Raw genomic sequence first — 17,861 nt, 5'->3', positions numbered from 1 at the left:
GGCGAAGAGTTCGTGCTGGCTGGTGGTTCGCTAGTTAGTTTCGCGGCAGCGATATCCCCTGATGCGCGTGTGCATGTAACGTATAATAACGTGTTAGGATAGATTCGCTTATACAGAGAAAGAGAGACCTGAAAGACTGTTTTCCCTCGGTCGTTCAATACGCGCGCGCGCGAAACGAATCGACTTCGTCCATAGTATCGTCGAAGTTCTCGTCGGAGACGTCTGTGACTTTACACCCCTTGTTCGAGTGAGAATTCACTGAACAATATATGACAAGGGTGCACCACGGTTTCCATTCCTGTTCTCCTTTATCTTCGTTTCTATCTTTTCCCAGTCTATTTATTTCCTATCAATCCGTTCCTCTATTTACCGCTTCTTCTTCTTACCCACCAATTATATTTACATATGGGCCACGTTTCACCCTTGTCCCGTCTCTGTTTTCACTCGTAACACCTACTATCTTATCAACCTTCGTTCGTTTTTTTTCCCCTCACCTTGTATCGTTCATCGTCGCATCGTTGTCATCTCGTTCGAACGATGTCGAGGACGAGATGTTCGTAACACTTTGGATAAAACAGGTGGTAACTATGGCCTGCCAGTGCTATACGGAGTGACCAGCAAGAAACCGATTGATTTTGTGTCATTTTCCATCCTATTGTTGTTCGATATCATTGTAAACGTCGCGATGCAATTAACTGTGGAATCGTGTGTGAATGATATCGAGGGGACGACATCGCAGGACAGACCGGATTAAGAGTAAAACACGCAACGAAACATCAAGGGAAATCCTGCAACGTTTCTCCTGCTTCAACCTTATAGCTCTCCTTTTTCTCCTTCTGCCTCTTGCTCCCTCTCTCTCACCCTCTGATTTTTTCCCTTCTCACATAATCGTTTCTTGCGGATTCGATTTACTTTTCGACTTTCTTATCGCTTGGTGGTGAAACGCGTCACAGTGGCACGATCGTCATCGACGAAAAAAGAAGAATCTATATACATACTGTACCGCGACACACATTCGAGCTCGCGCTCAGTCAATAGCAGCTGCATCCTTTGAAATTTCAAAAGAACCACCAGCAGGAAGCATTCGCGAGGGTCGAAACATAGGAGACCGTGGACTTGGAATGAGCCACGAACAAGCTATTGAAAGAAACTGCCCTCCCACCGTATATCGTGGTGTATATTAAAGGATCCTAAGGAGGAAGAGCTACTTAAAGACAGTATTATGTGTTTCAATTATATAGGACAAATAACGTAGAAGAAAGTAATGTAGGAACAGGTTAGGAAATCGTCGAGGAGCGAAAGGAGCGAAACGGAAGGTAACTAAGGGAAAACGAACGAAGTGACGAGCTCTATATAGGAAACCCGCAACGATGAAAGCTACAAATTCCGGTGAGCCGAGGAACCAAAGATTCCAATGATACCTTCGCAAGCTGGCCGTGAGGGATATAAAGGTTCTCCCAACCCTCCGAGCAACAGCTCCGAGGACAATGGCTTCGCTAATCGACCTCGAGTGGCGGGCCTTTACGCGACGAACCTCTTCAGAGAAGAGCCCGTTCGATTCTCGTCAGGAGAAACTACTCGATCTCATGGTACCGCGCGAGATATTCTTGAGAGATCGACGCAAGAGATTGGAAGTCAAAGAAGTTTAAACCTTCCTACCAGCGTTCCCGAAGAATTCGAGCTTTTGGATCGTTCGAGGATCGGGATATCGAGAACGCCGCAACCATCGAGGAAAGAGGAGGTTAGCGGGTTTCGTTACGAGTCCAGACCCAGAAGGGATTACCATGGATCGTCGTCGTCGTCGTCCACGGAAAAAATTCGCGCGAGGGAACAGGAACGTCACGAGGAACGCGTCGCGCGTGTTACCGACGCGTATTCTCTTCGGGGATCCCTACTCGAGTTCCCGCGTTCGGATGAAACGGCGTGGATGAAATCTAACGTTGACAATTCGAAAGTATCGAATAACGATTATGCCGGTAGGCGAGGTCAAGAAAGTAGTTCGACTTTTCCCTCGGCTTCTGCTTCGATACTCATATCGCCCGCCAGTGAAACTAGTGAATGTCACGTGATATCCCCACCAGAGGTGGAGAAGCCATCCCCACCACCGTACACGGGCCTCAGTCCGCCGGAATATAGGGGAAACGAGTACGAAAATAGTGAAACCCCGTCGCCGATTTTTCCTTCGTATCCTTTGTCATCATACGCGGAAGAAACGCGTCATAGACGATCTTCCTCTTTGGACACGGAGCTTCGATACGCGTTACGAGACGATCGTTTGAGATCAGAGAATCGATTCGAATCTTCGATTGTCGACCGCGAGGAAGCTTCTGGTACCGGTAGATCGAGGCAAATCGATCACCAGGAGCCGTCGGAATCGAACGTGGTAATCGAAAAGTCCGCGGACGAGGTAACCTCGAGATTCAGGGACGTAGCAAGATTAAGACCCCCTTTGACAGCGGCTGCCGGCGCATCGGCCGATTCCGGAACCGGTGATTCCGGAAGCGCAGAAATTCAAGTAGATCCTATCGGTACACCTCGAGTAACAACTGCCGGCGATTCTTCCGGCGATGGAAGGGACGAAACCGGAAACGGTACTGCCACCAGTAAATCGTCTATTAAGACACCAACTGGAAACAATAAGCAAACAGTGAAGCTCTTTACGAAGGAAAGTCTCGACAGGTTGGAAAACAGAACCGTGCAACTCGTCAGGGATTATGGCTTTCAACCGAAGAGACGAATGTCCGTTGAGGATGGCGCGGTGCTTCCAAACAAATACGAACCTTTCCCGACCGAACTTTACGGTAGACCACTCGAGGAAATCGACAACTTTATATACGACGAGGTAAATTTTTACATTTTTTATGCATATTTTCTATGGAAATAAGAACGAATATTGAATTGACTTATTTCCCCACGCTTTTATACAGGGCCGCCCTGAGATTTCGGGGGTCCCCGAAAAATTACCAGAAATAAAATTGATAAAATTAACATTAAAGCTTGTATAACTAATTTAGATTTGCATTCTAATTTGATTCTTAGACGTAAAATTGTGTTATAGTCTGCCTAGGCCCAGGTTCGACCCTGTTTTCATACGTTTCAAATCGCACTATCGATATGTGAAGCAATGGCCGCCGATAACAATGGCGGCCATTTTAATAATCAGAGCTACCTGCTATAATTTTGTAAAAATAAATAAACGAACGAATTAGAGAACTTCTTTGTAATTTATAAAATGATTTCATTTCTGTTTTATGTTTCAGACATTTTGCGTGGTATCGAAGAGGTTTCGTAAGAATTACATTCACAGATTTACGGCAACAAGCAGTTGGTTCATATTTTCTCCATGGAATCCTATAAGACGGTATTGTATCTTCCTAAGCACGAATCAGTACTTCGATTACTTGGTCATGGCTACGATAATATTAAATTGTGCCTTCCTCGCCATGACGGAAACTATCGAGGAAGCCGAGTAAGCATCTTTTTTTTCTTTCTTTTTCTAACTGATTGAACCCCTAAATGACACGTTTTATTCCTTTTTTTTTTTTTTTATCAGATATATATTCTTAGCTATATACACGGCCGAAATGGTAATAAAATCAATAGCCAAGGGATTTGTGCTCAATAAGTATACTTATCTGCGAAATCCATGGAACTGGTTAGATTTCGTAGTGATCACTAGCGGCTATGCAACTATAGGGATGGAAGTAGGAAATTTAGCTGGACTTAGAACATTTCGAGTTTTGAGAGCCCTCAAAACTGTTTCAATTTTGCCTGGTAAGAATCTCGACAAATTAACGTTCATACTTGTTTAATATATAAAATATAAACTCTCTAAATCAAGCATGCAATCGAAATTGCCCGTAGGGCGGCCTAGTTCCCGTCTGCTGCTTCGGGCGCCCCTCCACGTCTTGCGCTAAATACCTCCAACCCTTTCAACCTTTTCGCTACGGCGGACTTGCTCGCGAATGCGCTGTTCCGGTACGGGGCAATCCTAACGCAGACGCAGTTAAAAAATAAAAATAGCAAAATAATAATCTCGTGATATAAAATAAAATAGAAATTGATACCAATGTATTTAATAATATTCTGCTCTACCAAAGTTAAAAATGAATGTGAAATTTAACAAGTGACTAATGTCACCGTTAGTAGCGAAAGGGTTAAATATTCTAGAATTTTTGCTCCAAGTGGCATTCCATTTTCCGACCATTTTCTGTTCCTTTTAAAAAAATAGAACAATTGTAACCGTTTATTCAACACGTTTTGCAGGTTTAAAAACCATCATCAACGCATTGTTACATAGTTTTAAGCAACTTGCCGAGGTAATGACGCTCACGATCTTTTGTCTGATGGTTTTTGCATTGTTCGCCTTGCAAGTTTACATGGGCGAGCTTCGAAACAAATGTGTGAAAAATTTGGAGTCTAATAATACAGAAATCGACTGGCACGAGTACGTATGATCTTAAGTTTCGAATTAATATTAGAACAATGTTTGATATGTAGCAACCTGATGAACACGCTTGTAAAAGAAAAAAAAACAATAGCTTGTTGAGCCTCGAGAGGCATTAACCAGTATCTTGTCTCGCCTACAGGTGGACTTGGAACTCATCCAACTGGGCATTCAACGAAGATGAAGAACCAATAATTTGCGGTAACGCAACTGGCGCCAGGTTAGCCAAATTTCGTTCGTGACAGCCAACTAACTTGATATGACATCTCGATTTTATAACACAAAGAAACTTCACCTTTCAGGCACTGCAACGAGAGCTATATCTGCCTTTGCGTTGGCCCAAATCCAAACCACGGGTATACAAATTTCGACAACTTCCTGTGGTCAATGCTCACCACCTTTCAGTTGATTACATTGGACTACTGGGAAGACGTCTACAATAAGGTATATACCTTCCTTCAACAATGAAACCATTGAAAACCGATGACATACTCTACCTGTGTCACGCATCTGCACGACGTCTTTCAGGTATTGTCGGCGTGCGGACCTATCAGCGTCTCGTTCTTCACGGTGGTCGTGTTTTTTGGCTCATTTTATTTAATCAATCTAATGCTCGCGGTCGTTGCACTGAGCTACGAAGAGGAAGCCGAAATAACGAACGAGGTATAAGATAAATTTCATAATTTTCTCTTAAATGATATTCCAAATATTTCAATCTGCATCCGACCTTGTAGGAAAGACGGAAAGATTTAACCGACCATCGCGAGGACTCGACGTTTAGTTTCGACCCGACAAAAATCAACGTCAAGACACTTGCTAAAGAGAAACAAAAGAAATTAGATGCTAGGAAAGGCGTTCTTCTAAGTAGTTACACGCGTAAGAAAACGCGAAGAAGAAGACGAGGAAAAAGCAACGTTGGTTCAAGCTCGTCTGGTCAAGATAGAAGCGGTTCTGTGCCAAGCAGGTACAACTTGGGATAATATAAAACCTGCTTAGATTTTTATTTTCTCATGATTCTTACGTTTAATTAGATCGGTAACACCGAGCCCGAGTCCAAGTCCAAGGCATTCGAATGTCCGACCATCTCATTTAGCTCTCCAAAACGTCAGCCCACGAACGGTAGAGAACAATACCGTTCACAGGCTGGCACCGAATCGTGGGATGCTTCATTCTCGTCAGGCAAGCAACAACAGTAATCAACAATCGTCGTTGGACGACTCAGGGGTGGTCGACGACCACGATGCCGACGACGTAACGTCTGTAGAGGAACACGATAGGCGGGACAATAAAGAATCTAGATCCGACTGGCACGAGAAAGTAGCTACTAACAATAATGGCGATGCCAATGCCGAATCTAGTACAGGAACGAGAAACGGTATCAATAACGAGGCCGAAGGTGACCGAGAAAAATCACAACCTTCCCGTTCCGGTGGTTTTCGTGCCTCTACAAACGTTTCTGCTTCTCTCGGTACCGGAACTACGCGAGAGATCAGAGTGTTCAAGTGCAACGGTGTGAAAACAAAGAAACAAATGTACACCCTGCCCCCAGAGTATTTGTCGCATATTGTTATTTTAGGTACGATAGTAAATTTTATTCGTTATTCGTACAGTCGTGCCACAGTTTCAATTGAATTTTATAGCGCAGATATCGTGGCACGACTGTACTTGAACGATTCGCAAGATTTCTAATAACACGTTGTTTGTGCATAGATGATCTTCCTGATAGAAATTGCGAGAAGTGTATTCAATGCTGTGTAGATTACGAGGGTTGGCTACGATTTCAGAATTGTTTATATAAGGTAGGTATGTCAGAAAGTATCGTGGACAGAGGAATGTCTTCGAAATGAACGCAAGTATTCGGCAAGTTCGATATTCGTTACCCAGTTTGCATCTCTTTTTTTCGTATTTTAACTCATTCGCTCTAAAGTATACGTACGAAGATAAATATTTATTTGATTGGATGGAGAAGACGAAACGTAGAGCTGCACGTGTACCCTCTACCAGCGTCGGAAACGGACTGATTGAATTTCGTCTTCGCCGCCGCAACGTTCGGCGATCTTTGTCGAAATTTGCCGAACGGTCCCGAGGCTCGCCGAAGGGATTCGAGCGCTCCTTTCACGCGTAATTTGAACGTGGCCGACACGAATTATCGCATACTTAAAAAATCTAATATTTTTTAAGCAGTCTGGAGCGAAAGGGTTAAATATCTGTCCCATATCATCCGATAGAAAAGCTTGATGCATGCGAAAGCAATAATCAAACGCGTTGACTCTCGATTGACCAATGACTCGTATCTAGGTAGTGAGAGATCCGCTATTCGAGTTAACGATCACGCTGTGCATCGTCCTGAACACCGGTTTCCTGGCGATGGAACACCACGGGATGAGCGAGTCTATACGACAGGCTCTGAACATCGGCAACAAAGTGTTCACCAGTATCTTCACCTTTGAATGTTTACTGAAGCTGTTAGCGTTGAGCAAAGATTTCTTTGCCAACGGATGGAACAATTTCGATTTGATAATAGTGTCAGCGTCTCTGATAGATCTTACCTTCGAGCTGGTAGACGGTCTCTCTGTGATACGCGGACTGAGACTTCTTCGAGTATTAAAATTGGCCCAGTCATGGACGACGATGAAGGTCCTCCTAAGTATCATCATCTCGACGATCGGTGCACTTGGAAACCTGACTCTGGTTTTGGTGATCGTGATCTATATATTCGCCGTGATCGGCATGCAATTGTTCAGCAAAGACTATACATTGGACAAGTTTTATCCGGACCCGGTACCGCGTTGGAACTTCAACGATTTCTTTCATTCGTTCATGATGATATTTCGTATACTTTGCGGCGAATGGATCGAGCCTCTGTGGGATTGCATGCGAGCGGAAGAGGAAGACGGACCCGAGGCTTGTTTCGCCATATTTTTGCCAGCTCTTGTCATGGGTAATTTTATGGTACTGAATCTCTTCCTTGCTTTGCTGCTCAACAGTTTCAACTCGGAGGAGCTGAAACAGAAGAAAGAGGAAGTCGGCGAAGATTCGAAACTCGCAAGATCGTTCGATCGCATACGTTCCATCATACGTAAGAACAAATGCTCGCGTTTTGCCCAAGGGGGTACGAAGAGCAGAGGCGAGGATGCACGTTTGGAAAAGATTGTCCGACGCGTTATGGATAGATCCGACAACGAGACTAACTACGCTATTCAAGAGACTGTGCTCAGCCTTCCAAAAGATAACGTATACAATAGATCTTATCAAGAAAGTTTAAATCAGCCTGTTTTTACTTACGACTCGGTGTACTCTCAGTCTCAGTTGGAGAAGCAGAAATACGAACAATGGGAGAAAGACGAGGATGAGGAGGAGGAGGAGGAGGAGGAGGACGAAGAGGAACGAACCGAGGAATCGCACGGCGACCAAGGTAATTCGAAGAGAAGAAAAGAAACCGAATCGAAGGAAAGTAATTTAGAGGAATATCAAGAGCACGAGATTACAAAAGACTCGTCGACTAAAGCACCGGCTGAGGAAAGAATAGCGATGCTACCTCAAGAGGATCCTTTTCCAAAACGCGAAGATCGTGTACCAAAACGACCATGGCATGCCCTGGTTAGTTACGTAGACGAACTGACCGTAGGTGGTAGAAGAGACAGTAAAGGAAAGTACATTGATGGTATGGGATCGTTTCCTGGTTTTGGAAGGAACAATCGTCGTAAGGAACCGCAAGATTGTTTTCCACGACAGTGTTACCAGAAGTAAGAAACTAATTTCTCTCGTTCCTCCTTACTCCCTTATCGTTTTTTTTCTTTTTATTTTCATTATTGCATGATTTTTAACAATGATAAATGTTATATGTTTAGGTGTACCTGCATCGATCGATGCGTTGCAACGACTATCGGCAAAAAATGGGTCAGACTACGAACGATAGTTCTATCGGTCGTTGATACACCTGGCTTTGAATGGATGATATTGGTTTTCATTTTTGCATCCTCCATAACACTTTGTTTCGAAGATATTTATCTAGATGATAATCCTTTTTTGAAGAAAATTCTCTATTGGACCAATCTTGGCTTCTGTGCGCTTTTTAGTATTGAGATGTTACTCAAGTGGCTAGCTCTGGGTTTCTGCAAATATTTCACCAGTTTTTGGACTATCTTGGATTTTATAATCGTTTTTGTAAGTAGAGCTGTTACATACGAGAAATGAATTGATTTTCTATGTACAATCACGTGGAACTTAGGCATGGTTTAGTTAAAGGGAAATGGAGAAGAGGAAACACCACACCGTTTGCCTTGTTTCCCAATGTTATTTATACATAAGCGTAGATTAGGCTTTCCCAAGTAAAAGAAGTCGAGTTCCAAAACATTTGACACGCTTTTCTTAAATCTGATCTTCAAGTAATCCTGAAAAGAGAAGCGCAGGGCCGGCCCTGGGTCTAAGCAGACTAGGCGCCCCCCTAGGGGCCCCCATAAGACGACTTGAATATTAATCGATGTAAATGCAAATCTAAATTAGTTATACAAGGTTTAATGTTAATTTTATAAATTTTATTTGAGCTACTTTTTTATGTCGTATATGCGAAGGGGCTCTTTTTCAGAGCTCGCGTTAGACTATTTGTTTTGGAATCTTGATTTCTCCTAAAGCCAAAGGCAACTAGTGAGCTTCTCCTTTTACACTTCCCTTTAATTATAAAAAGCCTATATTGCATCTGATTGTACATGGTGTGTATGTCTGTTTGGATATATATGTGTGCAAGCAAAACGTATATGCGTGTAAGCGCATGTGATATAAATCTAATATCCATCGTTGCTGCATGGAGAATTTTTCGTTTCCGCCAATCGTAACCATCGTAATTACGATTTCGCTGTTTACCGTCACTACTTTCTTCATTTTCTATGCGTTTCTTTTCTGAATTGTTTATACGTGTCGCCTTACGGATTCAGGTACGTGCAAAATTAATACGTTGCTTCTAATGCACCTGAACCCCATTTCTCTCTCACGCTTTTTAATTATCACATTTCAATTCAAGGAGAACCTTGAAAGAAATTAAAAATCCATCGTTATCATTCCATTACCTTCAAAACATTTCACTCATCACTTTGCCTCAACATCTGACGCATCTTTATGATCCAGCTTAATTGTATCCAAACAACATAAGTAATTACTCAATTAATTTCTTGCAGAATATAGTATTTGTTTCTTTCATTAAGCTTATGGTATGCTTTATTTTCATTAGATAGATAGATAGATTATATTAGAGTAGGAGTAGAATATTAATTGATCTGTTAAAAAGAATACGCGAACATCTTGGCATTTTTTCTTGAACAGGTATCAACATTTAGTCTGTTGATAGAAGAGAACGAAAATTTGAAAGTGTTAAGATCTTTAAGAACTCTACGAGCACTGAGACCATTGCGAGCGATATCGAGATGGCAAGGCATGAGGGTAAGCTTCGTAGACTACAAGTTAATAGAGAATCAACCGAAACCTGATCCGAGCCGCGAGTCAGATCGTTGAAATCGGACGGAATCGAGCGGGAAAATATGCTTTCGGGTTCTCCGCCCGATCCCGCCCGATCTCGCCCGATCTTCTCCGATCCGACCCGAGGCCCCTAATCCCTGCAACCAGCACATCCCAAATAATTAAATCACTATAGGAGATTTTTCAAAGAGCTTGATAAACTAGAAAGTACTGTATTCTTTTTTTATTTGCTAGATCGTAGTGAACGCGTTGATGTATGCGATACCTAGTATATTCAACGTGCTCCTCGTCTGTCTCGTGTTCTGGCTGATATTTTCTATAATGGGTGTACAATTTTTTGGCGGGAAATTTTTTAAATGCGTTGACGAGTACGGTGAATTGTTAGATATATCGGTGAGTATACGAAAACATCTAAAAAGCACAGTATACGTAACGCGGCACCCTGGTTGATGAACGTAAAACTCGAATATAAATAATTGATTCATAGATCGTTGATACGAGGGACGATTGTCTGCGAAAAAATTACTCGTGGGAAAATAGTAAAATCACTTTTGATCACGTTGGGATAGCGTACTTGGCCCTATTTCAAGTAGCCACGTTCGAGGGATGGATGGAGGTAATGCAGGACGCAGTAGATGCAAGAGGGGTAGATCTTCAGCCTCAAAGAGAAGCAAATATCTACGCGTATTTGTACTTTGTGATATTCATCGTTTGCGGCTCTTTTTTTACACTGAATCTATTTATCGGAGTTATTATAGACAACTTTAACATGTTGAAGAAAAAGGTAGGTGTCGCGTGGAAATAAGACAATTTGAAATTTAGACAATGGATAAAACGTATTCCTTCCTTCGATCCCGTTATGTTCCAATTTACAGTACGAAGGTGGGGTGCTAGAAATGTTTTTGACCGAAAGTCAAAAGCACTACTACACTGCCATGAAAAAGCTCGGCCGTAAAAAGCCGCAAAAAGTGATCAAGCGTCCGATGAATCAAATCCTCGCAATGTTTTACGACCTATCGAATTCCCGCAGGTAAATTGAATTCACCTATACTATATTGTCTATCTAATACCTATCCTACGAACCTGTGAAACGATTCCTATATTTTTCTTTTTTGTTATTTTACAGATTCGAAATAGCAATTTTTATTTTGATATTCTTAAACATGCTGACTATGGGAATCGAGCATTACGGTCAGCCGCATCCGATTTTCTTCGTCCTCGAGGTGTCGAACGCATTTTTCACGACTGTATTCGGATTAGAAGCGATCGTTAAGATAATAGGACTTCGATATCATTATTTCACCGTACCGTGGAATCTGTTCGATTTCCTTCTGGTACTCGCTTCGATTTTAGGAATATTAATGGAGGATATTATGGTAGACTTTCCTGTGTCCCCGACGCTCCTGCGAGTCGTGAGAGTGTTCAGAATCGGTCGAATCTTGAGGCTAATCAAAGCCGCTAAAGGTATTCGAAAACTACTGTTCGCTCTGGTGGTCAGTCTTCCAGCGCTGTTCAACATCGGTGCCCTATTAGCCTTGATTACATTTATTTATGCCATTATCGGCATGTCGGTCTTTGGTCATGTTAAGAAACAAGGCGCTCTTGACGATATGGTAAGAATCAATTGTCTAAATTCTACGTTTTTATAACGTAACTTTTCTTATCTTCTCATCTTTGAAAGTCTTTTTATGTACGGATCTTTGCCGGTCTATTCCGTTCTATTTCTTTCTTTCTTCTTTCTTTAGGTAAATTTCGAAACTTTCGGTAGAAGCATGCAATTATTATTTCGGTTAATGACATCAGCCGGTTGGAACGACGTCTTAGAGTCACTGATGGTACAACCACCAGATTGCGATCCGACTCCGACTAGCCGACAAATGAACGGAAATTGCGGATACCCTCTCTTGGCAATAACTTACTTTACTTCCTTTATCATAATCAGTTACATGATCGTAATCAATATGTATATCGCCATCATTCTTGAAAACTTTAATCAGGCCCATCAGGAAGAAGAGATCGGTATCGTCGAGGATGATTTAGAAATGTTCTACATCCGATGGTCCAAGTAAGAATCCATTATTTTTATCTTAATTGTGTACATATATATATATATATATACATAGTTTTTCTTTTTAATTTGTAGTTGTTTGAATAGTGTAGTAATATTATGTAACGATGGTTGGTTCGTAGGTATGATCCGCACGCAACACAGTTCATAAACTTTTCGCAATTAAGCGATTTCATAGCGAGCCTAGACCCACCATTAGGAATATCGAAGCCCAACATGGTTGCGTTGGTTAGCTTCAATCTTCCTATCGCTAAGGGTAATAAGATTCATTGTCTGGACATTCTGCACGCACTTGTCAAGCACGTTCTTGGACACGTCGAGGAGTCCGAGGATTTCCGAAAGTTACAGGAACAGATGGACATCAAGTTCAAGAAACAATTTCCTACTCGTAAAGAACTTGAAATTGTTTCTTCAACGAGAATGTGGAAACGTCAGGACAAAGCTGCTAGATTGATTCAGAGTACTATCAGGGATTATATAATGTGAGTTTATATTTTTTCTTACATTAATCGTGTTGTTGTGTTATTGATATAAAAATAACGTGTACTTAACGATGTTTAGGGCAAAGAAGGAACGCGAAAGGGTTGCTCAAGAGGTGGATTCACAGACCCAAACGTCAAGCCCTGGTGTTGGGAATGAGGGTAGGGGCGGGGGTGGATGGAGTGGCAAAGTATCGGCTTTTTTGCATGTACATAGAGGTAGCCGTGCCAGTAGCCGCAAGTCCTCGAGGGCCAGCGACGCCAGCGATTTCAGCGAGCTCGGTGCCGCTTCGGCATGGCTTTTTCCAAATTTGCCTCTGCTGTTGCTCTCCGGCGCCACCGGTACTCATGAGGACCTGCCTCCTCCTGCTCTGACCGTATCCCGTCCCTCACCAACCACCGAACAGCAATCGTTTGTCGGTTCCTCTAATGCTAGTGCTACTTCCTCCGATCTACACGCCAGGTTTGCGCGTCAATCTATTTCTATCCGTTATAAAATTTCCAACAAGATAAGATTGTAACGATGTTTATACGATTATTTGTAGATCGTTCGCGGGACCGACCCTCGGCCGACAAGATGCCGTTGAAAGTTATCCCGACGAGGAAGTTCCAAGTCTTCCTACGAAGCGCAGATCACTTCCACCGAGTGTCACAACGCTCTCTCTGAACACGTTACATCGCGATATCAAAGAAGCATTTAGCAGACGTTGCGGTAGCCTTCGAAAGAAACATCAACCAGCTACTGAACCAGCCCCGCTGCCAATCGAATCAACCGACGTAAGCATACTTGTCACGGAACCCAGTCCAGAGAATACAGCGCCACCCTCGAGACCAGCACTCCTTAGACGACAATCCGCCGCTACGGTCGTACATGTTCTCGTTCACAGAGAGAGCGAAGAATACCGAGACACGCAACCGGAAAATGCTAGTTGATCTTAGACCATTTAAACGCTCAACAAACACCAACCCCCTTTCGAATATCAGTGTATAACGAGAGAGAGAGAGAGAGAGGCTAGGCTTGAAAAGCCAGCAAGTTTTGTTATCGCGTTACGGTAACCTCGATACTTAATCCGGTTCCTTCTCCTCTCCCCCTTTCTTTGACGTGGTTGCCTTATCTCATCGTTCATCTCGGAATCCTTTCACTGTTTCCATCTAGAACATACTGGAAAGGATTCACTTGAAGTATTAGAATACTTTTGACAATTATTTCTTACAATCTATCTACACTTTGTAACTTTATAAACGTATTTATTCTTATATTTCAATTTTATCCGAACGACACCAAATACGACACGAGTATACCTTTCTTTCTCTTCTTAGAAAAGCAATATCTTGGTAGCCATTTTGAATCCTATATTAGTGAGTAATAGGAGCCCGCGAGATCCAGAACTTTGAATGGTGACGGAACGGAAAATTCTTGGCGAGATCTCGATACTGTGATATTTGTTTATTTATTTATTTATTTATTTATTCGTTTGTGATAAATGGGCAGAGTTTAAAAGTTTTCCGTCCCGTCCCAAAGTTCTGGTAACTCGGGGACGATCCGCGCACCTTTAGCGAATAACTCTAATCTTTTAACGATCGTTCGGTAACGAGCTTAAAATCTTTTTCCTTACGCGGTAAAGGTATAATATTCAAATCGAAAGTATAGCTCGAATATTTGAAATTGATTCGATACCGAGATTCTTCTACCACAATTTTAAGAAAGCGATTGGACCAATTTAACGAGATATGCTTGAAACTCCGATCCCTTTTTCACTTAAATCACTCGATTAGATTCACGAATCTACTCGCTATATTAATGAGACAAATTAATAATAGTTACAATGAAAAAATAGAGAATAATACTGCCTCGAATAGTATAGAATTTTTAATTTATAATTGTTTTGAAGGAAAAATACGAGAAGGACAAGGAAAAGAGAGGGAAAGAGAAGATGGAAAGAGGAAAACTACGCGCGAATTTTCCAAAATAATGAACGATTATGTTATAACGATGTTATATCACTGTTTCTTCACATTTTTAAAATGAGAAAAAAAAAACAAAAAATAATAATGTAGCTTTACTAGTATCGCTATCGACTTCCTGTGCGATGCCAGTTAACGTAGAACATTAATGTATATGTGGAGGTTCGGCTTAACCGAAAAAGTTATTCACATTACAGTATTCCTAATACGTAATGAGGTTACATGCTTACATTATAGCGTACAATTTTGTGAGATTCGTCCTGTACCTTTTAGAAAAGAGAAAAGAGAAGAAAAAAGCTTTTTCTTCTGGACACGTTCCATTGAACAGCTTAGTGATCGATATTAAGCTTTCCATTAATCAATATTTTCAAGTCAATATTTTCTTCTTAATTAATATCAAAGCAAATGTACACCATTTCTTTGTTTAATCTTGCACAAATTAAAATAAGGATAAATAATTACTTGCACATGAATTTACTCACAAATTTTTACAAGTACAATTTTCTACATCTTTTTTAATTTCTACATTTAAGTGGAAAACGTGAAGTCGATCGCTAGCGAGCAACAGAATAAGAAATCTGTTAAATAATATACAAATATTGTTGGTTATTGTTAATATTATTGAACGCTGGATCATGTTCAGAAGAGGTAGCTACGCCCCTTTAATGTTTTTCGCGTTATGTGTTTTAAATACGGAACGAATTTAATTTGACAGATTGTACGAATAATTGCACATATTATTCGAATGATAATTACAAATAAAACGAAAATTATTCGAAAATGACGAATATTCTTTTATTTGAATAATATAGGTAATTAATTCGAATAATATACAGAAATTGTTCGTTTCTTGTTCATTTTTAAATTTTGTTCACTGTATCGAATGAATTCGATAGATATACATATCGATAATAGATCGAATATTCAAAAGTTGGCTATGGTATAAATATGTATAAATAATTTTCGCGTTTGACATAATTTTTCGTCTTAAATTTGTGCAACAAAGTAACGAAGGAACATGTATCGCAAACAACTGTGCATATAACATAAAATTGAAAGCTGAGATTTAAAAAAAAAAGGAAAGGAAGAGGAGGAGAGGGAAAGAAAGTGATAGAGATGATGGGAAAGAGCACAAAGTATAAAAAAGAAGACAAAAAAAAAAATGAGAGAAAGGAACAACGAATTTTGTAGTAATTAGTTACATTTTTACTGTAACCTTATCAGTCCGTCTTTAGTTGTTTATTTAGTATTTAGATCTCTCATATAAGAACAGAAAACTTATTGATTTAGATGAGGATAGATTTTCATCTTTACCTTTTTCAATTTTCCTTTTCACAAATAATTATTGCCATTAACACGCCACGACCTCTTGTCGACCTCTAGTGCCTATTAGAAGAAAAAAAAAACAAAAACAAAAAACGATTGTGAGTTAATATACATATACAGAAGTATAAACATGTATATTAGATTTTCATATTAAAAAAAAAAGAAATGTATTCGTACGAGGAAAAATGGTACGAGTTAAATTTATGTAAACCTCTTGCTAGAACGTACGACGGTACGTTACTTTTAGAGTTTAGCATTTGATGCTTAATGCTTGGATAAATCTGTTTTTCGCGTGTTAAATTACAAAATAATATAGCATCGAGGATCATGTGAAAAAAAAAAAAGAAGAAATGTTAATGAATCATACGAATAGAAATTCAACAAAGAGCAAAATTGAATGTTTTTTGAAAAGAAAAAAAGAAATCCAATTCCAGAAATGTGATCTTTGCAGGACACGAAGCGTAAATGTATGCATCATGTCAATTAAAGGCATAAATATATTGTACTTAATTCGTAACTGACGTGTTTACACGCGATACGTCTAGAATACTATAGGTACTTATAAATATACCAAAACACAAGAGACTGGACATACATGACCTTGCTATCCCAATACCTGAGGATAGTGAAATTCCAAAGAAAAAAAAAAAAAATAAAATAAATTGTACAATCACGATCGGGTATCCTGTGGGAACCCGACAATTTTTTTAGATATTATAGCTTTTCTGCGCATTTTTCTGCGTGTCTGCGTGCTGCGTGCGTGTTGTGTGAATAAAAATTCGATAGGATAAAGTCTGCTCAAAATGCCTACCGCGTACTTAAAACACACTGTCAGGTTGCACTTGAGTAATTATTCAATTATTATTGCAATTTATAGCTTTTTTCTTTAAAAAAAAAAATGCTGGCACGTACGATTGATCGTTTAGTTGATCGTTCGTTCCAGTTCGTTCAACGTTTCTCACGTTTTTTGATAAAAAATAATCAAAGTGACAATATTGTTCACGCAGTATAATACAATAATATGTATAAAAGAAAAAAAGAAAAAAAAAAGATAATCGAACGTTCTATCGTTTGAGTGAAAAGAAAAAAGCGTTTATTTAACGAAAAATTTATTAATAAATAATGATAAATGATAAACATTTATTGGTACAGGGTCAATGACAATCGAAATCGTGAAAGCAATTAGCTTTTTTCTTTTCTTCTACGTTTTTGCAAGATTTGCTTTTCGTAAACTTAAACGTAACAATTTCAAAATAATTGGTATCGTTTATCCTTAACGGTGAATATTCTATCGTTGATAATTAATAATTTCAATTTTAGCTTAGTATTGAAATTATTCTACTGTTAGAAAATTGACCATAGATGAGAAAGAATAAGTTTAACGTTTAAAACATCTGACAATGATGAAAATTATAAGAACAATGAAAAGAATGAAAATGGGGGCCGAGGGAAGGATAACGAAGGAGCAGGCAAACAGACAGAGCAGAAAATATTACATTAGCGTTGCAATGATTCGTCAGACAAAGAAAATTTCAATGAAAGAGCAGTGAAACGTTCCTTTAGATCAAACTTGTAAATAGATTAATGATCCTCGTTAGTCTGCAAAAACGACCGTTTTGTCACATAAATTTATAAACAAAGACTCAAGCATTGTTCTTCCATACACGTTAATTCTAATTCAAGTTTTCAAATTCTATATAACAATGGTTTTTTGAAACCTCGTTAGTAGTGCTACAACAAGCATTTTCATTTCACGTACGATTAATTCACACGTTTACACTTAGAAATATCTTTTCTTCAGCAATTTCTGATCTACTATTAATCAATTACATTTTTTCTTGGTGATAACGACAATGCTTGATATAGTTTATAAGGTAATATGAGCAAGCAAATACTGAATTTTAAAATATACAGTCTAATTAAATCTGATGTTATATTATAAATACTAATAATATTAATAATAAACGAGGTGAATAAAAAGAATGTTAACCATATAAGGATGATATTATATAAATATTGCTAAAAAATAAATTGTGGAATTTATCAATTAAATTTCTTCAAATTGTGTAATATTATTCTTATAAAATTCTTCGTTTGTTTATAA

The 17,861-nt window shown here is 39.6% G+C and overlaps 1 protein-coding gene across 4 annotated transcripts; it reads left to right on the top strand.

Moving 5' to 3' along the window:
- On the top strand, positions 1–16,549 carry LOC114876274 (sodium channel protein 60E-like). 4 transcript variants are annotated; one of them, XM_029187551.2, is made up of 22 exons: positions 1–2,842; positions 3,261–3,469; positions 3,554–3,774; positions 4,267–4,447; positions 4,590–4,667; positions 4,750–4,891; positions 4,976–5,110; positions 5,182–5,411; positions 5,479–6,023; positions 6,158–6,246; positions 6,746–8,193; positions 8,299–8,614; positions 9,767–9,883; positions 10,154–10,312; positions 10,407–10,703; positions 10,795–10,949; positions 11,046–11,532; positions 11,665–11,984; positions 12,110–12,469; positions 12,549–12,929; positions 13,012–13,243; positions 14,359–16,549. In XM_029187551.2, the coding sequence occupies exons 1-22, from the start codon at positions 1,415–1,417 to the stop codon at positions 14,437–14,439; spliced, it is 7,611 nt and encodes a 2,536-aa protein (XP_029043384.2). In that variant the 5' UTR covers positions 1–1,414; the 3' UTR covers positions 14,440–16,549. The 4 variants fall into 4 exon arrangements, with proteins under 4 accessions (XP_029043384.2, XP_029043383.2, XP_029043381.2 ...); XM_029187550.2 differs by having other exon boundaries at positions 6,746–7,681; positions 7,751–8,193; positions 13,012–14,405; XM_029187548.2 differs by having other exon boundaries at positions 2–247; positions 579–2,842; positions 13,012–14,405.
- Positions 16,550–17,861: the final 1,312 nt, after the last annotated feature.

The sequence above is a fragment of the Osmia bicornis genome, chromosome 10 (genome assembly GCF_907164935.1).
Source record: "Osmia bicornis bicornis chromosome 10, iOsmBic2.1, whole genome shotgun sequence".
In the NCBI taxonomy this organism is placed as follows: Eukaryota; Metazoa; Arthropoda; class Insecta; order Hymenoptera; family Megachilidae; genus Osmia; species Osmia bicornis.
The sequence above is the reverse complement of the archived record's forward strand: the minus strand, read 5'-3'. Positions and strand labels throughout refer to the sequence as shown.

Coding starts and splice junctions, on each gene's coding strand:
- LOC114876274 (XM_029187548.2), top strand. CDS start 1,415: ATGATACCTTCGCAAGCTGGCCGTGAGGGATATAAAGGTTCTCCCAAC. Junction 10,313..10,406: donor GTGAATTGTTAGATATATCG/GTGAGTATACGA, acceptor ATTGATTCATAG/ATCGTTGATACGAGGGACGA. Junction 10,950..11,045: donor GACCTATCGAATTCCCGCAG/GTAAATTGAATT, acceptor GTTATTTTACAG/ATTCGAAATAGCAATTTTTA.